At 41.8% G+C, this 21395-nt stretch overlaps 1 protein-coding gene across 1 annotated transcript; it reads right to left on the reverse strand.

Annotated features, from left to right (window-relative positions):
• Nucleotides 1–376: 376 nt before the first annotated feature.
• Nucleotides 377–19667, reverse strand: LOC137266354 (uncharacterized). The gene is made up of 2 exons (XM_067801841.1): nucleotides 18878–19667; nucleotides 377–4533 (listed from the first exon to the last, which is right to left on the reverse strand). The coding sequence occupies exons 1-2, from the start codon at nucleotides 19262–19264 to the stop codon at nucleotides 4288–4290; spliced, it is 633 nt and encodes a 210-aa protein (XP_067657942.1). The 5' UTR covers nucleotides 19265–19667; the 3' UTR covers nucleotides 377–4287.
• Nucleotides 19668–21395: the final 1728 nt, after the last annotated feature.

Raw genomic sequence — 21395 nt, forward strand, 5'->3', positions numbered from 1 at the left:
ATAAGTAAGATAGTGTATACGGTTATCCTGTATATATCCAATAGGTCCTAGTATATACTATGTTACCGTGGGAATCAGCTGTGTTGTGACTTTGACAATATGTTCAACACATTTCACGTTTGAAAATTGTGGTATAAATTCACAATTATAAACATTCAGTTGTTTGTAATGAATGGTCATAGTGATGTAAGTTTACCTACACTATACAGTTGCTTCGGTTGTCCCAAAAGGTGAGGTGTTTCGCTGGAATCATGTTAGATTTTTAACCAGATAGGAAACAAAATATAACCTACCTTGTCAGTTTTCAAAACGTCAAAAGGGACACAAGAATGCATTACACCTGGCAACACCTAAACACATTTCTCAAACGATAGCGCAGCCATATATCAATTTTAATCTGCCGAAATAGCAACATCTCGTATATCATCATCATCATCATCATCATCAACAACATCTTCATCATCATCATCATCATCATCATCATCATCAACAACATCTTCATCATCATCATCATCATCATCATCATCAACAACATCATCATCATCATGTCAGTGATTTGAGTCTGACGCCGCATTGAACATTATTCCAGATGCACCCAGCTCCATATAGGATCTAGAAATAAGAATACACACTGAATCACACAGGAGAACGTTCATGTCATCGTTTATTTGTTTCAGACAAGCAGCGTCAGCTCCCGGGGTGTGAGGGCTGTGACATGGACGGCTGGGGTACGTCGACAGTCTTATAGCACCGGCGACACTGACAGGAATAGAAAGGGTAAAGAAACAGGAAAGGAAACAGGAATGAAGATGGCCTAAAACCAGGACGAGTGAGGGCATTCAGTGATACTTATTCCTGTAAAATACTTCTCTCCTCACTGCGTACACTGCTCTTAAAACACAGGCAAACTGTTGCGCTACAGTTTGCCTGTGCGTCAATCTTGAAGGACCTGCTAGGGTGGTGGGCATCAAACAAGGGTCCATATATCTGGATTTGGTGACGATGTTGCGGGAGTGTAAGGAATAACACTGGGCTAAGTTTACTTAGACTGGCTTGAAAGCAACTATTGCACGTGCAGAACATGATGGTCATTGTTGGTATAAGAACGATTATTCCAGACGCAAGTAAATGACCTTTTGGAAGTTAAAAATGTCACGTTTTGAGTCTTAGTGTACGCTTGACTCTCAGTAGAGGTCAAACAATGTTTGAATGACGAATCAAACTTCACTTGCATCACTTCAAATAATATATAGATACACAAGTATATTTATTCCATTTTAGACACATTCCTACCTTGCACGCCTTCCGTGAAAACACATCACTATCGTGTCATTGCATTTACACGTGCTTCTGATTAATCAAACAATCAAACAAACATCGCAGTAAAGACAAGCAACAACAGAACAGCAAAATACACCACGATAAAAACACACAACATTTGCAGTTGATTTGTACAAGTTTCGGTATAGAGGTGCCTGAAAATTTGCAGTGATAATTGAACAGTTCAACAACAAAATAAAACAAAATGTATTTCCTTCACGAAATGGTAGGTTCCCACACTGACGTCGGTTTACCTATACGGTAAATGTATTTCGGAAACATTATTTGTTCGTTACAACAAATACACGTATACCCGTATACCGCCATTTACCAGCGTTTCACAACCCAGTCGGATTCTCAGATCCTCTTTACTAAAGTTAGATATAAATGTATCCGTGACGTCATACGATTATTCTGAGATTGTACTGAATTTCCAAGCAAATGCACATTCACAGTTCGCAAGGATCGCACGAAGGTTTGTGCCGGAAAGGCACGAGTCGGTCTTATTTCCGTAACCCATTCGTAACCGTTCGTGCCATTCCGGTACAAGTAATATTCGCTACCTATCGCGACAGATAGCTTGTATCACAGCTGTTGCCCCGAGGTCCGGTATACAGGTAAATTACAGACGTGTATAGGTATTTAATCTAACATATCCGCATTTATAAGTTTCCTGGGTCCGACAAGCCTACACTGATCTCCATATACCTATGTATATGGATATATGTATATGTATGTGGACATCAGTGTAGGCTTGTCGGGCCCAGGATGTTATATTTTCAGCAATACAAGCCCCTGTGATAACTTTACATCATATCGTTGCTTCGTAGAGTCATCCATGCCAACACGATACAAGGTTTGTTTGATAAGTCTTATGCCCCATAGAGGAGGATTCGCGTTAAAGTCAAATCTTGTCTTGTTAACTTCAAATGACGTACAGCTAAATACACAGACAACATGCAATGGAAATCTACATATATGAGGAATATGTGGATGGTTGAGCTGACTATCGCTTATGGTGAACCAGGGTTTAGTCTATGGTCGCAAATCGTTGCAATAACCTCCCTGGGCCAGCTTCCAACGGATATTATCACGCCACAAGTTGTGCCTGTCCGTTTTTAGCAATAAGTTTTAGATTCATTAGGACTCATCGAGTCGATATATTTGCAATGCCAAAGTTTCTGAGAATGGAAAGTACTCCCTCCCAGGGAATACACACTGAACAGGCATGTGAGACGTAAAACTATTCAAACAACTCCCTGTAAACTACCTCGTTCATACATTTATCTCACTGCATGTGCAAAATGTGAATAGGAAACTATGGAGGCCGCTTCCCAAAGTCCCCAGTCCACTAATATACAAGAAGTTCAACTCCAGTGATAAGTGAAAATAGCGAGAAGATGTAGTTCGCCTGTTGAAGCCAGGCTAACACTGCCCCATCAGCTTCATTGATGCTCCAGAGTATGAATGAAGCACGGAGGTTCAAGCCAGTAATAATGGTCATTTCCTTCGAGACTTTTTTTATCACAGTTATTATACATAGAAGCATATATATCACATATCATATCATACATCTGCCACAAAGCAAGTACCTTTCCTGGCATGTATTTGCGCCATATACAGTTCTGATATGCACCTGGAAGTAGGTACTTCCACAACAATGTCAGCACTGCGGTGACGACGGGTGGTACAGGAAGGAGTAATGTATAAGGGCGCTTGTAACATATGCAAGCCAAATCACGAATGGAGCAGCAGCTTCACATATTGTATCCAAGTTGAGAATCGAACACAGGTGTATAGCGTGAAGAAGAAAGTCCTCGCCCACATGGCTACACCAGAACACTGCTATAGCTCCCGCGGGACAACCAGTTCTGGCCTCTCAACGGGCACCTGTTTCCAGGAGCAGACTTGCACGACTATCTCATCATTTCAACGCAGTTCCCAATCTCAGTGAAGGCTAACAGACATTGCACAACATGCAAACACTGTAGTCAGGCACACTGTTCAGATGACTCCCCCTCTCTCAGTCACATTTTATCAGAAACTGTGCAGTAACGTGGTTAGAAAATGAACAAATCAAGTATGAGAGGTTATACCCCATGACAAAAACAATCCTTTGAGATTAAGAACTGAGAGAGTCGAGCATCGCTTTCGACAGCTGGGATATCATTTGGGTGGCAGGTGCTTGAAGTTCCTATTTCTTCCGGTGGACCCGGATGTAAGGGAGGCTATCCTTTCAAGCAAGCTTCTATCACCAAAGTGCTGTGTCAACACTTTCGAAAAAGACGAAACTGAAGCAAGCAGGTGAATCTGTTGACGCGGGTGCAGCTGGTCGAGGACGTCATCTGACAGCTGATTGAGGGCGCCTGGGAATATTGCATAAATGAAGCTTGGTGGATATAGCATGAAGGCAAGGGCCTTCGTGTCCACTCCTCCTTCAAAGACAACGACGAAGGGGAAGACAGCGGCCGAAACACACTTGTCTCTCAACCACTTGTGTACAGCATGCCTAGAAGTTCAGGTTTGCTTCAATCCTCGCCCATCCTCAAGGTTTTCGTAAGGATTAGAAAGGAAACAGCCTCGCCATACACGTCCTGTGTTACCTACATGAAGCCATTAATTTACATATGTGACTGGCATTTACTGCAGTGTATTATACCCTTTCGTCTTGTTTCAGTCCGTGAAACATTAACTGTAGAGAATACTACTTCATAGTATGCTTCTTAAAATCTCGTTATTACAAGTGGCACCGTTAACTATTGAAGGGGAGCAACTCGGGGTTCTCGGTTCAACTCAAACAAGAATCCAATGGAACTAACTCCATGCTCGTCACATAACAATCAAGACAACCTGGACGTGATCCGTATATAAAATTCCAAGTCAAAATGTTTGCCCGAGATACAGTAAGGGTAGCGTAATACGCCGAGTTGACCCGAGAGGACCCGAGTTGTTCCGAGCGCCTAGCTCTCATATGTGGATGAGTTGCTGTATGATGCTGACACCCAGCATGGTCACGCACGACCTCCAGTTGAAGTTGCCCTGGGGGATGTAGTTGCGGCTGAGGCTGTCCATGCTGAGGGCGCGATGGAGAACCGTGTCCACGAAGGACGCCTGGTCGAGACAGTTGCGTTGACGTTTAGTCCTCATCAGCAGCGACTTTGGGATGGCGACGATGATGGATTCTGACGTGATGTCTGTCTGCGTGGACACATCCTGGGGGAGACAGAGAAGACACAAGTAAGATGTGGGTACAGACAAACCATGCCGGTGGGGAGGGGGTCAGGGGATGGGGTCGGTATGGTCACACCGACGGTGGGACAGTAGGAAATGAGGGAGTGGTGAAAGGTGGATAAGCGATTTGAGGTAGACTAGCAGATTTGAGGGTGGGTGAGTCAGTGAGTGTCTGGTTGGTTGGTGGATGGGTACGTTTATAGGTGGGTGGGTGTCTGTGTTGGTTGGGAAATGGAAGGTAAGTGAGTGTCTGAGTTGGTTGGTGGATGGGTAAGTGAGTGTCTGTGTTGGTTGGTGGATGGGTACATTTATAGGTGGGTGGGTGTCTGTGTTGGTTGGGAAATGGGTGGGTAAGTGAGTGTCTGAGTTGGTTGGGGAATGGATTGGTGACTGGGTGTCTGAGTTGGTTGGGAAATGGAAGGTAAGTGAGTGTCTGAGTTGGTTGGTGGGTGAGTGAGTGTCTGAGTTGGTTGGTGGCTGGGTGAGTGAGTGTCTGGGTTGGCTGATGGATGGGTGGGTAAGTGTCTGGGTTGGTTAATTAATGTATTTGAATTTGTGAAGACACTTCAGTAACTTTGGGCATATAACAAGAAGCCAATATTTCCTTAATCGGGTAAAGTTAATCTTCATTGAAGAAATTGTCTACGAACTACGTTCCTTCCGTTTCCAGTCCCGATTTATACCTGTCGTCGTAATCAAGATAAACAGAATACAGCCACACTGGGCAACCATTATTGACCAGGATTACCATGTCTTTATGACTGACGTTCCTTAAACTGTATCCAGTATCACGATTCGAATGGATAAGGCTACACGTCACCATACATACAAGTGTATAACTTGATACAATATACCAGAAGTAACAGCGCACTTGAATCTCAACCGGGTCCGATGTACATGATTAGGTAGGTAATATATCATGTATAGCATGATAGATCACGAGTCGTTCAAACAAAAAACATTGTCCAGTCATCAAAATTACTCATAAAGATAACATATTTTGTTTAATGTTTTACAATAAGAAGTTGATGAACCATTAATTGCACTAAAGGTCGGGGTAGATTGGAGTGAGGGTTGGCGTGGTGTGTGCTGTCTGCTCTACTTGTTAAGCACAAAATGCCCAGACAACATATGTTATTTATATAATTAATCAAACGATACATGATCTCATGTCCCACCAAGCGTACAACATTACAACTCCAACCAATCACAATGATCTAAAAGAGTTCCCGATCGTGAGATTATTGATATATTGTTTGAGCGTGGCAGGATTGTCACTGTCACGTGATATCATAGTGACGAAGCCCAAAAGTGACAACGAAACGTTCAAAAAGGCCCCCATTCAACAAAACGATCTTATCGCGAAGGTGATCGTAACTCCCATGCTTTAACATAGACTTACGATTGTCGTAACTCCCATACTTCATCATAGACTTACGACTGTCGTAACTCCCATACTCCAACCAGAGACCAGATAATAGAGGGACGGTCCTCAAGCCAATGCGCGAAACCATCCGCGCTACGGCTTGTACTGCGCAGCCTATCCGGAAGCTTCGAGGAACGTGTGTTCACCTCAGTCATAGATTTTGCATATTTTCATAACAAAGGTAATATTTAGTTTTTCTCATTTATTCTCATGTACATACATATATTTGTAAGAGTGCATCTGAGGTTTTTAGTGGTGCTAAAGCGTATACATGTCTTTGTATTTGATGAATGCTCTCATGTGTGATCGTTGGTCTGTGAGGGCAATGGCGGTGGTGCAAAATCGGCGAAAGTCCCGATTTTGATTTTCAAGAACAGCTACTAATTTTCAATACCAATCCTTAGTTACCGGGGTGTAATAAAAGCAGATTAGATAAAGTTTGGTTTAGTGGAATTTATAAATCTGTGGAGGACGTGTAATTCCTTATTTTGACTCCTGCAATACGACGAAATGTGAATGTTTTCTGAAATATTTACTCCACAACACTTGATTTCCGCACGCTTTCACAATAACAGCTTACTACTAGCATTTTTAAAATAAGTATGTGAACATTTATGGCGAATTCCTCTTTTGCTTGGTACTAAATTTATATGGCTATGATCGGTAGTTTATTTTTTATGATTTTTTACGTAAACCCGCATTTGCATCATGTACTGCACATTTCAGATACCATGTAGCAGATGACACAACATTAATTTTCTTTGTTAATATGACCCGAATATATGTTTAATCCATTCTTCAAAAGTCTCATGCACTTATGGGTTGTAAATACTTGTACATATTTCCATTTTTGTTCATTGTGATGATTATGCTTGTAGCAAATATCCTTATTTTTCATGAAATAATACATTTTTCTGTTTTGATCATTTTTCTTCTTAATGAAGTTTAATTATGATTTAAAGTACCTTATTCAATCATTACACCAATCATAGCATAAACTTATTATTTTGTCTTGTAGATGCCCAGGAAAAAGAAAGTTCAATGAACAGTTCTTGATTGCAGGTAAGTAATAATGGAAGTAATATTGAAAATGGTGTCTCTGTTAACTAAGGGTGCACACCAAAGAAATCATTTCATTGGATGAAAAATTGTTGATAAAAAGTTGATAATTTGTAGTTATTGGTATTTATTTATTCTATAGGTGTTTGTATTATCCGTTATCTGCAGAAAGAAATATTTTGCTTCTTTTCTTATGTAAGGAAAGATACAGTGTTAATTAAGTGCAATATTCCCATCTTGAGAGTAAGTAAACAGATCTTGTTTGAAAGAGCATTGACAACCAGCTATCATATAATTTCAACAAGTATTTAGAGCATTGAATTCATGTTATTATTTCTTTAATATCAAAATTGTTCCTCTCCTTTTTTCAGTTCAATAGATGTACTGTGTGACAAACAGTGGAAGTCATTCTTCATTGACCTCACTGATGAACGCACAGACACCCCATGCCAGCAGGAACAGACAGATTATGATGGCTGTTCTGCCATTAATTCTGCGGTTTAGCAAAAACTGGGTGAAGATGTGAATAAGTCTGTGATGGCTGCTGACTTTTTCTATACAGGTGTGCATACTCTAAATAAAATCTTCCTGTATGCACATCTGATCATATATGATCCAAAGTACCTCTCGAGAGCTTGATAATGAGCTTCAATGGCAAAACCCATTGAACACACAGTGTAACTTTATTGTCACAATAACTATGAAATAAAGAAATTGACTGTCCAGATAACTTGGTTTTGTCTTCAACTATAAAATCGTTTGTGACATGGGAATCTCTACTAAGGGCTTTTACAGTTTGAATCAGATCATGACCAAGTATTGAACCTGACTGTGATGCATCCGTCATAGGGTTGCAAATACACTATCTTTCAGGCATCCATCATTTGAACATCACTTGCAAGACACAAGACCTTTGAACTGTGTTTTTCATCAGGTTTGAAACTGTGGTTTGATTGTTATTCTCTTAAAGATATCCGTGGACGAAGTTGTGTACAGATTTGATATTTTTCATTTACAATATCATGTTTTAATATTTTTAAAAATTAGTGTATTCTTTAGTGTTAGTCTCAATTTCAAACAGTTGACATATTTGTTTTTAATGAAAGCTTGAAAGAATATTATCTAAATAGTTGTATTTAGCAATACATATACATTTATTGTTCTTTTATAAAACATATAACATCACAATCACACCTGCACAGTCCCAGTCAGTTGCAATTCCGGTATTTTGGGAAAGGTATGTGACAAAGTTTTCATGGTAAGTGTCATGATAAAATTAAAGTTATGAACCCTATGAAAATAATTAATTTCATTGGGTGGTGTGTTTGGTGGGATGCCTCACGATCTTTATATCACGACAAGTTCAAGTTCTCAAGTCATTGCTTCATTCCCTCTCAATCTACTGTGAAAGAAACGGTCAAATGGTCACAAAATCAACTATACGCGGTTACTGTATGTAATGTTGTACATTGACGTTTGTGAAAATGGTCCTCGTGGTTTCAGTAGTTCTGAGTAGCTTTCCTTTGCGAAAAAAACATATTATAATGTGCCTCTGTCTCCGTACGGCTCCGAAAGCGTTATCACTGTCAGCCCCAAACTGGCATTCAAACAAACATTACTATAACGTTAGTGGATAACGTGTAATCGTGTTTCGTTTCGACTATCAGCTTCATAAAGTTACGCAAATTAATATGAAATCAAAATCAGAGACTAATAGCGTCATTTAGTGAACCACGAACCAGTGGCAACGGATACTTAAAACAAAATCTAGAGGTTATGTGATGAAGTTCAGCTAACATCGGGGATATTGACAACAGTACTGTTACGTGACTGGCCTAAAACGGCACGGATTTCGCGAACGATACACATTTTCAGCGATTTTGTCAGTTGACATGTGCGACAGTTGAAAAGTTGACATCTTCTGAGAGACAAGATAGAGATTACGATTATTGTAATCAGTTTATTGGAGCTGTTCATGTAATCTTTGACTCTCAGTCGCAGCCGGTGAAATCCAGCTAAGGAATTAACCCTCGGTCCGGATATTACGCAATATTGTTTACGTGGTTACCAGAGTGTTCATTTGCGAATGTCTGCGCATCTGCTGCGCATGTGTTCCGGTAACCGGAAGTTAGCAGCAGGGTGTCGATGTGTATCAGTTACATGCCAGACCGTAGCGCTGATGTTTAATGATGAACTGTTGGAGAGGGCCGTCCCTCTATTATATGGTCTCTGCTCCAACATAGACTTACGACTGTCGTAACTCCCATACATCATCATAGACTTACGACTGTCGTAACTCCCATACTTCATCATAGACTTACGACTGTCGTAACTCCCATACTTCAGCATAGACTTACAACTGTCGTAACTCCCATACTTCAACATAGCCTTACGACTGTCGTCGCGTTACGATCGCCTTCAGGAGCGGGATCCTAGGCCTATATTTCGAAGCTCTCTTAGCGCTAAGATAGTCATAAGTTAATGTTAACGTATGGCACTTGCAACTATCTTAACGCAAAGAGAATTTCGAAAATCAAGGCACAGGCCTATCAGAGTCTGTGAATGGTTAGCCATTGCAGTTCGTCATAAAATGCACGTGCTTCCTCAACGGTGACAGGACTAAACTGCCATCGGTTGCTGGTGGCAACAAGCATGAAACACAGTGATTACAATTGCCGCATCTGTATGATATATGCTGTATGTAGCGTCTCGTTAGAGCAAACATGTCTCTGAAAGCAACAGCATTCGACTAAACGCAACGTGGGCTATCACTTACATGGTATCGCTTTCCAGCACCAGGTGGCGCCCTCGCGACAAACATTCACTGTACATGAGCATTGATAAGATGCTGGGGTTCTCATGTCACTGCTTTGATACAAAACTCTCTTACGCTTCATTCATAGGATCCTGACATATCAGTGTGGACGATGTTTGTGGATGGCCGAATGGTGTGTTTGGATTCTACTTCCATAAATCAAATCGGATTGGGAGAGTGTTCCCTCAACAGACACACCTGTGATTGGTCGTACCCCGAAAGGTATTCAGTGTATCATTCTAGCTATAAAATAATCTGGACCAGTAATAGTCTGGACCAGACAATCCAGTGATCAACAGCATGATCATCGATCTACAATAGGGACACGCTGTTTTCTAGTAGCTAGGTTGTCGCAAGAGGAGAGTGTTTTACTGACACAGAACAAGCCGTTATGTCCATAGTCAACGAGATAACGTTGAGCGCAGGCTAAACATGAATCACAAACAATACTTTTGGATACATATTCTATGCCGACTAACAATCAGAACACACTGTCTAACCGACATCTTCTCAACAAAATATCACGACAAAGTAGACAATAATGTGAAACCTCCTAGTTTGGATATGAATCCAGACGAATAAATAAAATAACATTTGGCGAAGTTGTTTTGCAGAAGGACAAAAACGTTATCTTAATTGTGCCGACAGCATCTGTAGTGTTCTGTATTTAGCACACTCATTAGTTCGAAGGACAGATGACATAAACTTTGACGAAGTTGTTTAGCTGAAGGATAAAAGCATTGTCTTTACACTGCAGCTAGCGATTTGGAAACCGGAAGTATTTAACAAAATCCTTAATTCGACTACTTACATTCATGTCGAAGAGTGGTGAATCCTTTCTTCCTCTTGTTTCAGGGATCAAGGATCATGTTCAGTTTTGTTCTTTTCTTTGTTGGCAGGGGCATTTGTGCAGTCGCAACGTGAGAACGGGCCTTAACGCTTAGTTTCAGCGGCATGGATGCCATAAAGTGTCGGTTTAGTTGGAAGATTCTTTCTACAGGCAAATAATTAGCTTGGTTACTGGCACAGCAAAACTGTGTGCGTTTCACAGCTTGTACACAGTAGGTAGGTAGGCTGGTTGGTTTACGCCGTAGTCAGCAATGTTCTAGCTATACATCTTCGATTTGTAAGTAATCCAGTCTGGGCCATAGAATCCAGTTATCAACAGCATGAGCATCAATCTACACAGTTGGGATACGTTAAGTGTCAACCAAATCAGCGGGTCTGACCACTCATTTCCGTTACTCGACTCCTACGACACGTATGGGTTGCTGAAGTCTGACCCGGGTCTCCATGAGTTATAAAATCATATGTAGAACACAGCAGACGTAGATCTACATATTGTTTCCGTGTACTCAGGATCACCGAACATGCACCCAGCCAAACCCAAGACAAATTATTCCATGCCAACAAAGACTTACATGACTTACAATCAGACCGAATCTTTTACGAATGCAATAGCACTACCAATGGTTCCGTGTACTGTATGTGGTACGGTACGTTGCAATGCTTGAGGTCCCTCCTACAGAAGAACCAGTCTCCAGGGAGTGCTTCATGGAAAATTTAGCAGCTGCGTTCACGAAGCGCCGTTTGTTACGCACTCTCCCTGCAAGGTGGCGCTGTCTCGAAAAGACGACACTCAACGCCCCATACGGTTACTCGATAATACACCAGACAAGGATACCCAGGGTCATGAAAAACATTTCTTTGCAATAGTGGGGGGTATTTTGGTGTGGTAAGAGAACTTTAAAATACTAGCAGAGAGAGACGGGCCATGGAACGTATTAACATGCTACAAACAATGTATGAGGAGCTGACGTCGTGCGCGTGCGACTTGCACACTCGCAACTATCTCAGACTCCCGGCAATCTGTGGCAGCTGTAAGTTTAGGTGGAACAGTAATTTCTCGAGGTAGAAAATACTTGAAACGATATTGAGTGTTGCATAGGCCAGTGTAATTTGGAGTTACGCCCTTGGTTTCAACGCACGCGCGCGCATACGCAGGAGTCAGCGTGATCGTTCAAGAGGTTTCGTAATTGGACAGTTTCTACAAGGCTAACTACACGGGCCTGATCTAATGACCAGGGCTGACTTGCACAAAGCGATCTTAGCGCTTCAGTGATTGTAATTCCTATTCTTCAACATAGGCTTAAGACAGTCGTAGCGCTAAGATTGCTTTGTGCAAGTGGGCCCAGGAACAGGTGGGAATCATTTCTGCTTTCATCAGTATTCCGGATCTGAGAAAGGCCGCATTCAAGGCATATGACCCTGAAAAATGGTGACCATTCCAGACTGCACATCCATTGTAGGATCAATTAGTTATTGCTGCTGCCACAGTTTTATCTGTTATATTTTGCAGTGTATTTTGAGCATGTAAACCTGAAAATGTATGTTTCAACAATTATGTGTTAAAATCACAGATAGTGTATGATCGTTTGTTATATATCACAGATCCTGTGTTGAAGCATTGAATTCACATTGCAAAACCACATACACTGCCGACACTACGCTTAGATTCAATGACAGGTTTTTGTTAGAAAAAAATAGATCTTCTTGGGTCTTTTTTTTCAGACTTAACAACTGTCCGTTGTCTGTTAGAGACCCAGATCCTTGCTTCCTGTTTACCTGGAGAAAGCGTCTATCACATACCATGCATCTGCCATGTTCTTCCAATTTAGAATCAGTCACATACAGCTGCAGCGCTCAGTGCTTACATAAGATATAATGGCATTTTCTGTCAAGTAATCCACCAGATATCGTCAGTCAACGCTCTGAGGAGACGTCCTTGACCTTGATTGTTGATCCCACCAATCATGGTCCTTTTGCAACCTCGACTTGACAATTTAACATGGAGATGAAGATGGAGACACTAAGCGTGACTCAAGAATATGTGGTTTGTCCTTCTGTTCGTTCTTTTAAACCTCTTTAAATGTGACCATGGTAACAGGTGCACAAACCTCCACAGCGATTGTTTTCCCTTCACATCCGTAACTGCAAGCAACATGTTCTACACAAGCCAGAAAAAGACTAGAATAAAGAACTACATAATATACAGGACATGAAACTTATACAACACTTCCTGTATCATGACATCGATCAGAGTGCTAACACTCTCTTTGTCTACTTCCACGAAAACCTGCAGCAGGGCGCGTGAAACAGATCAATATAAAGGAATGGTTCATGGATAGTTATTCACTGTTACTCCGACAGTTTGTTAAACCGCAGTGTCCTTGATAGGTACCTAAATACCCAGAGAAGCACATTAATATAAAGTGCCATGTGTCTATAATAATAACATGCGAGATTTGTATGACGCGCTACATGGCTTCATATTATTTTCCCTGCTGCCAAGCCCTCTCTGAACAGCTGGAGACGTAGATGAAAGTCTAGATTTCCTCAGTTTCTGAATCTCTGGTCTTCAAATGGTTTACAGCAGTCCTCTGTTATGTACGGTGTGATGGCTCAAAAGTTGATTTGGTAGAGCATGATTTACTGGTGATATTTACCTGCTTTTCCATTGTGAGAGTGCTCTCGAGTCTGAAGCTTGGATTGTGCTATGTGGTAGCCTAGCGGTTAAAGTGTTTGTCCGTCACGCTTAAGGGTCCGGGTTCGAGTCCTTACGTGCACAGAGGTGTCTGGTGTCAATTGTCTTGATACTGCAGACTTGATACTGCATCCGACAAGGCGGCGCGGGTGAGAGAGTGAGTTCAGTTTTACACCTCTTCAAGCAATATTCCATCACTGCCAAGGACACCAGCAACACGAGCACTTGTGATGGCACTCACCGATTATTACAGACATTTACAGAACATGTTATCAGATACCATATATGGTCTCTAAAGCAATATTTCCTAAAAACTGCTCTGACAGATGTTCTCGGAAACTATAAGAAAGACGGCATCAGTCCATGGCATGTATATTTGATTAGCTATCGTGGTGGATCGTAAACACATGCTGGTGTTGTTTGACATGTTGGCGCTGCTACATCGGAGGCGGCAACAACGCGCACGACGCACAACGTTGCCATGGCATATGATACATGTTGTGCTCACGCGGCACTAAGGTTATGACGTCATATGGAATATTATATTCACAAGGACAAATTAATGTCTCTAATCTGGTATACTCTTCAGCGAGTAATATGTAAATTTGATAGATTTCATAGACTGACACGACATTTTATTAGCATGATGTGTCAGTGTATCAGCGAAATACAGTCCAGGGCAACGTAAATAGGTTTTCACCTCAGGAATAAACAAACAAGTCACAACGCAAGTACAGCCAGAATCCAGTCTATAAATGACTTTCGCCTTGACGTATAACGAACAAATAACAGTTATGGTAAAGGTCTTGTACTTTTTAACGAGCACATGTAACCTCCTAAACGCGTGTTCATATTTCATTAAATTCCTATAAAATGTTAGATCTTGTGATATGCCTATTGGTAATTTTGTGTCTAAACTGTGTACAATGCAAGCCGTCTAAACTGACACTCAATGGGAATTGAGAAATAATCCGGATTAGACAAAGTGTTGGATTGTAGAGTGATGGTAAATGCACAAGTCATGGGTGGGGCTGAGATTTTATGCCGGAGGTGACAACTTGCTGGATTGGACAGATGCCGGTTACGACAGCTTCCACTGTAATTAGTATCACGTGTGAACCTCGGGTATTGTTTCTGATGAAGGAATGCTTATCGAATTTGCCCGAGGTTATTATCACGTGTGTGGTAATCACAGTAACTGAATCGGAAGACAATGCTGGAGGTCAAGGTCGTGTTAGCACGTCCAATTTCGCGCCAGAGATACGCACACCTGGCCTTCTATAAAAGGCTTGCATACCATTAGTCGATATCTCCATACAAACGAGTGGCAACTGGCGCTGTTAATCAGATCTGATCATTTCAATAACGAACCAGAATAACGTAGTCTGTTGTGATCGTGTGTACACAGACCATGTCTGTTGGTGATGTATTGGTAGGCGTTATTGTTTATTATGTTATCACGTTGTAAATCATTTGAGATTTGTACCGAGCGAACCCAAGCTATGGTCGACCTGGCAACGGAACATCTGGCATCGCGAGATCCATTGCATCAGTTCCATCGTAGAAAGAGATTTAGTTATCTTTCTTTTTTGTAAAGTTCTTAAATATTACAATTGTATGAAGCCCCCACGAATTACGTTTATACTGTGTTTCTGAATACAGACGCTGATATGTTCCTACCATCCCGACCAAAACTGATGACTGTTTGTTTCTAATAAACAAAATTACCCACAGAACTGGCGAGTCTGTTGACGCCGCAGGCAAGTTTCTACAGAACAATTGTACATTGATTGTCACGTGATGTATTGTTTTTGGGGAGCCAGAAATCTACCTTGCATCGATCCATGTCACGACTTTTCAGTTCGACCTGACTCACCTTGAACGACGAGATATAGCTGACACAGCACTTTGCAAAGACGACTACAGTCGTAAATAAATCAGTTATATCTGTGTTAGCGCTTGGAAGATATAGACGTGTGTGTGTGTGTGTGTGTGTGTGTGTGTGTGTGTGGGTGGGTGGGTGGGTGGGTGGGTGGGTGTGGGTGTGGGTGTGGGTGTGGGTGTGGGGCCCCCGTGTGTGTGTGATGGTAATATCAGGTTAAGTGGCGTGTCTCCAACCGTGTGATTTCAAGCCACATATTAATACACTTTACTTTAACATGGGTTTGGTACATCATGAAATGAACAGCGGCCATTAGTAAATATGTCGAAGTCTGTTGTGAATTAAGCGGTGTTTTCTGTTCTTACAGTAAGTGTTACAGTTCTTGGATGTGACTGGCAGAAAACAGTCAGCCTGGAACAAGTCGTTAGATTAATCATGTTTCATTAATTAAATATATCAGTGCAGTGTTATTGTCCACGTGTTTGCACAACAGATATACTGATATATTTTATTGATTTCTGATGAGCGGTTAATGTACCGTACTGCAGTGTCAGCTAGCTGTGGATTTGAAGCCCGGCTCATATCGGAGTAGATCGACACATGGCAGTCAACCCTCGGATGAGTCATAGTTTGTATTGGTCAGCACACAGTTCAACAAACAGAAGTGTTTCACACCACCTGGCTGGACGTTTTTGCGAACAAACTTGATCACCCAACATACTGTGAAAATTGTCAGTGCACTCATCGTAACATAGTTTGCCTCTGACAAAGATCACAGATTGTCTATATTATATAACTGCCTTCCTTTAGATCCAATACACTGCCTTCCCTGACACCCATTTCACAATCCTAATGACTTCCTCTGGACCAGACCCAATATACTAACACAATGGCTTCCTCTATTCCATGACCCAATACACTAACACAATGACTTCCCCTAAACCAGACCCAATATACTAAACCAACGACTTCCTCTATTCCATGACCCAATACACTAACACAATGACTTCCTCTAGACCAGACCCAATACACTAACACAATGACTTCCTCTATTCCATGATCCAATACACTAACACAATGACTTCCTCTAGACTAGACCCAATATACTAAACCAACGACTTCCTCTATTCCATGATCCAATACACTAACACAATGACTTCCTCTAGACTAGACCCAATACATTAACACAATGACTTCCTCTATTCCATGATCCAATACACTAACACAATGACTTCCTCTAGACCAGACCCAATATACTAAACCAACGACTTCCTCTATTCCATGATCCAATACACTAACACAATGACTTCCCCTAAACCAGACCCAATATACTAAACCAACGACTTCCTCTATTCCATGACCCAATACACTAACACAATGACTTCCTCTATTCTATGATCAAATACACTAACACAATGACTTCCTCTAGACTAGACCCAATATACTAAACCAACGACTTCCTCTATTCCATGATCCAATACACTAACACAATGACTTCCTCTAGACCAGACCCAATATACTAAACCAACGACTTCCTCTATTCCATGATCCAATACACTAACACAATGACTTCCCCTAAACCAGACCCAATATACTAAACCAACGACTTCCTCTATTCCATGACCCAATACACTAACACAATGACTTCCTCTAGACCAGACCCAATATACTAAACCAACGACTTCCTCTATTCCATGATCCAATACACTAACACAATGACTTCCTCTAGACCAGACCCAATATACTAAACCAACGACTTCCTCTATTCCATGATCCAATACACTAACACAATGACTTCCTCTAGACCAGACCCAATATACTAAACCAACGACTTCCTCTATTCCATGACCCAATACACTAACACAATGACTTCCTCTAGACCAGACCCAATATACTAAACCAACGACTTCCTCTATTCCATGACCCAATACACTAACACAATGACTTCCTCTATTCTATGATCAAATACACTAACACAATGACTTCCTCTAGACTAGACCCAATATACTAAACCAACGACTTCCTCTATTCCATGATCCAATACACTAACACAATGACTTCCTCTAGACCAGACCCAATATACTAAACCAACGACTTCCTCTATTCCATGATCCAATACACTAACACAATGACTTCCCCTAAACCAGACCCAATATACTAAACCAACGACTTCCTCTATTCCATGACCCAATACACTAACACAATGACTTCCTCTAGACCAGACCCAATATACTAAACCAACGACTTCCTCTATTCCATGATCCAATACACTAACACAATGACTTCCTCTAGACCAGACCCAATATACTAAACCAACGACTTCCTCTATTCCATGATCCAATACACTAACACAATGACTTCCTCTAGACCAGACCCAATATACTAAACCAACGACTTCCTCTATTCCATGACCCAATACACTAACACAATGACTTCCTCTAGACCAGACCCAATATACTAAACCAACGACTTCCTCTATTCCATGATCCAATACACTAACACAATGACTTCCTCTAGACCAGACCCAATATACTAAACCAACGACTTCCTCTATTCCATGATCCAATACACTAACACAATGACTTCCTCTAGACCAGACCCAATATACTAAACCAACGACTTCCTCTATTCCATGACCCAATACACTAACACAATGACTTCCTCTAGACCAGACCCAATATACTAAACCAACGACTTCCTCTATTCCATGATCCAATACACTAACACAATGACTTCCTCTAGACCAGACCCAATATACTAAACCAACGACTTCCTCTATTCCATGACCCAATACACTAACACAATGACTTCCTCTAGACCAGACCCAATATACTAAACCAACGACTTCCTCTATTCCATGATCCAATACACTAACACAATGACTTCCTCTAGACCAGACCCAATATACTAAACCAACGACTTCCTCTATTCCATGATCCAATACACTAACACAATGACTTCCTCTAGACCAGACCCAATATACTAAACCAACGACTTCCTCTATTCCATGATCCAATACACTAACACAATGACTTCCTCTAGACTCGGATCATTTCACAAAACCAATGACTTCCTCTGGACACAGACCCAGTACCCTAAACCTTTGCCTTCATCTATACACAGATCCAGTTCACAAACCCAGTGACTTCCTCTATGCCAAAGACCCATTTCATAAACCCACAGACTTCACCAACAAGACACTTTGATCCATTCACATTTTACAACTGACCCAGGATGAGACAATACCTGCCAAGCTGCATACATGAATCTGATTCCTCGATCTCGGTTTCTCCTGACGAACACTTGGCATCATAATACACCTATGTATTAACGCTATATGTAGGACGTTACAACCGAGGGTATGTTAGCAGTCCAGAGAGGTGTTGCATATATTCGTAAGTTCAAGGATATCCTCCTTCCACAGGCAGAGACGGGAACTTACTCGGTGACTAATCTCAGATTGTCGTATATTGTGTGAAAAGATGACTTCGGACTTGCGGGGCTCACAATATCAATCACGGGTTATTTGCCACTGATATGATGAAGTGATCCAGCTTAGTGCGATGTTAAATACATAAAATAATAATGCTTGACGCTTACCTGTTTGGCACCTATTTTCTTCCTGAAAGCCCCAACAGCTTCGGACACAGTCTTGTTCTTGGTGGTGAAGCGGTGCAGGTTTATCAGTCTCATGGAGTAAGAGCACTCCGGCATTGGGCAGACGAAATGGCCGATCTCGGCGTGTTTGGGGTCATAGGTTCCCGCAAGCTTCCCTTCCCTGATGACTTCCTCTCTGAGTCGGGCTAGACAGTCGGTACAGAAGGTGTGCCCGCACGGTAAGATGCGGGGTCGACGAAACAGTTCCCCACACAGGTAACACACGAGGGACGAATCTTGCCAGTACCAGTTTCCACTCTCGTCCGAAGAGCAGCTCCCTTCCATCCTCTCACTAGAGCTAACACTGGTCTCAATCAAACTGACCACCATTCTTCATGAGCAGACGACAAGACACGGAGACATAGGACTCGGGCTCAACAGAGGTCGGCATCTGATCTCAGTGGACGCCATGTACTGATTGTATTCGGGTGACGCGTTGGTTGTTTATCCAAGGAACCTGCCGCTAACATCCAATCAAAATGCTAACTAATGTGCTCATTTTGTGCAATACAGACCCAATGGCTGTCGACTACAAGACAGCCGTTCTGATCATCCGGAGCCTGGGGAAGTCAATACATCGGCCTCAACACCTGTGTAACACCAACCAGATCTGGTATCGTCTGACAGACTCAGAAAATGGCGCGATTCCTTCGTGTCAATACACACAGACATATACAATAGTCGACATTCCAAGATATCGACCCACTGCAGCCACAGCATCAATCCGCGCTCTGTCGTCTGCTCGCTCGGGCCTCGTTCAATCTCATCTGCAGTGAGAGTAGTGTCATGTGGCAGAAAAAGCCCAAATTAACACGATAACAGTGTGATGTTAAAGTGACTCAGAATAATAGATGTCGATAGTAAACAATAACTTCCGTAATGCGAAGCAACAAAATGTGTTAATTTGGGTTTAGGAAACAGGCATATTTGATGTTTGTTTGATTTGTTGTTTGACGCCGCACTTAGCAATATTCCAGTTATATGGCTGCAGTCTGTGGATAACAATGACTGGACCAAACAAGCCAACAGCTGCGATGTATCGTGACTTTTGCACATGTTCAATAACATATAGGCACAGACGACCAAAACCAGGATCCCACCTGTCCTTTCATTGTCACACTGCACATATACATACCTCTCCAGACGTCCAGTTTCACGCCTGACCACGAAGGTCCTCAGCCAAAAGGACATCCGTATATGTGTTATACGATATTTTAAGTCAAAAATGGTGGTGATGGTTCTATGTTTGCCGGTGGTGTTACCAGGGATAATCTACGTCTTCTATTCTCCTTGTAATTGTTTATTATTGTTAATGCTTACTACTGACAAAGATTGGTTGGAATTTTGTGGTTTGGCGCAGCTCTCGGCAATATTCCAGCTACATGGCAGAGGTCTGCAAATAAGGAGTCTGAACTAGACAATCCAGTGATCATCAGAAAGAGCATAGACGTAACGTATAAGGTTAGAAGTGACCGCAGGGGGTCTACCCAAATATGGAATGAGGAAAGCTGGATACGCACCGGTAGTGTCCACTGTTTCCTGATAAAACATGTATAATTGTTAAGGCAGTCCAGGCTGAAACCCGGGTTGAGCGCTGCGACTGTTGTAAGTCTATGTTAAAGTATGGGAGTTACGATCATCTTAGGGTTACTTCGAGCACAGGCAAACTGTAGCGAAAATGTGGTTGCGCAGCGTAGAAAAAAATTACCAGTCTTCAGGTATAAATACTGGTCATATTCTCTACCATGCGCAACCCCACTTGCGCTACAGTTTGCCTGTGCTTCGAGGAACGGGACCCAGAGCCACCACATGTAACCAGCACCAAGATACATCGTGCTGATACCCAGACGGACTTGTGTGCAAGATGGAGACACATCTGCCTGTCAGTCGCTTCTTACCACTAGCAAGGGTTGGTAAAGACCAATTCTAACCCGGTACTTCACGTGTTTGAGCAAACACCCCTCATATTTAGATCTATGTCATTTGCTGAATCCAGTGATGACAAAACAAGCATAATTCTTAACATTTTTATTCATCCAGTGTATATGGAGAATACAGGCCTACCATTATATCTGGCAGCAATAAAACCAAAGAATACAAACAATGACTTTGCGTAGACACAAGTCAAGCTAACCATTGTCAGCAGACGGCAACATATGAAAATATATTTTAAATAAACCGCTTGTAGCAAATAGTAAAAAATATCTTTGTAATAGTTACCATCTCTAGTGCAGAGAACGTCACATGACGATGCTATCTTCGTGGGGCTACTCTCACGGAGGCGAGGAAGTATGCTCAACACACACAGATACCTTTGACTATCCAGTGTACTATACCTGTATTCTAGTATGATTAACACCCTGGACCAAATGAATGAGTCATTTGGGTTTAACCCTGCTTATAGCAATATCCTAAGCATTATATTACAGTGGGGGGACATCTATGCTTCATACATTGTACT

Source organism: Haliotis asinina, chromosome 15 (assembly GCF_037392515.1).
Source record: "Haliotis asinina isolate JCU_RB_2024 chromosome 15, JCU_Hal_asi_v2, whole genome shotgun sequence".
NCBI lineage: Eukaryota > Metazoa > Mollusca > Gastropoda > Lepetellida > Haliotidae > Haliotis > Haliotis asinina.

What these genes read in the sequence shown, in the direction of transcription:
- LOC137266354 (XM_067801841.1), bottom strand. Translation starts at nt 19,264, where the DNA reads ATGGTGGTCAGTTTGATTGAGACCAGTGTTAGCTCTAGTGAGAGGATG. An exon ending in AGAAAATAGGTGCCAAACAG is followed by an intron (nt 4,534 to 18,877) that starts GTAAGCGTCAAG and finishes TGTCTCCCCCAG; the next exon opens with GATGTGTCCACGCAGACAGA.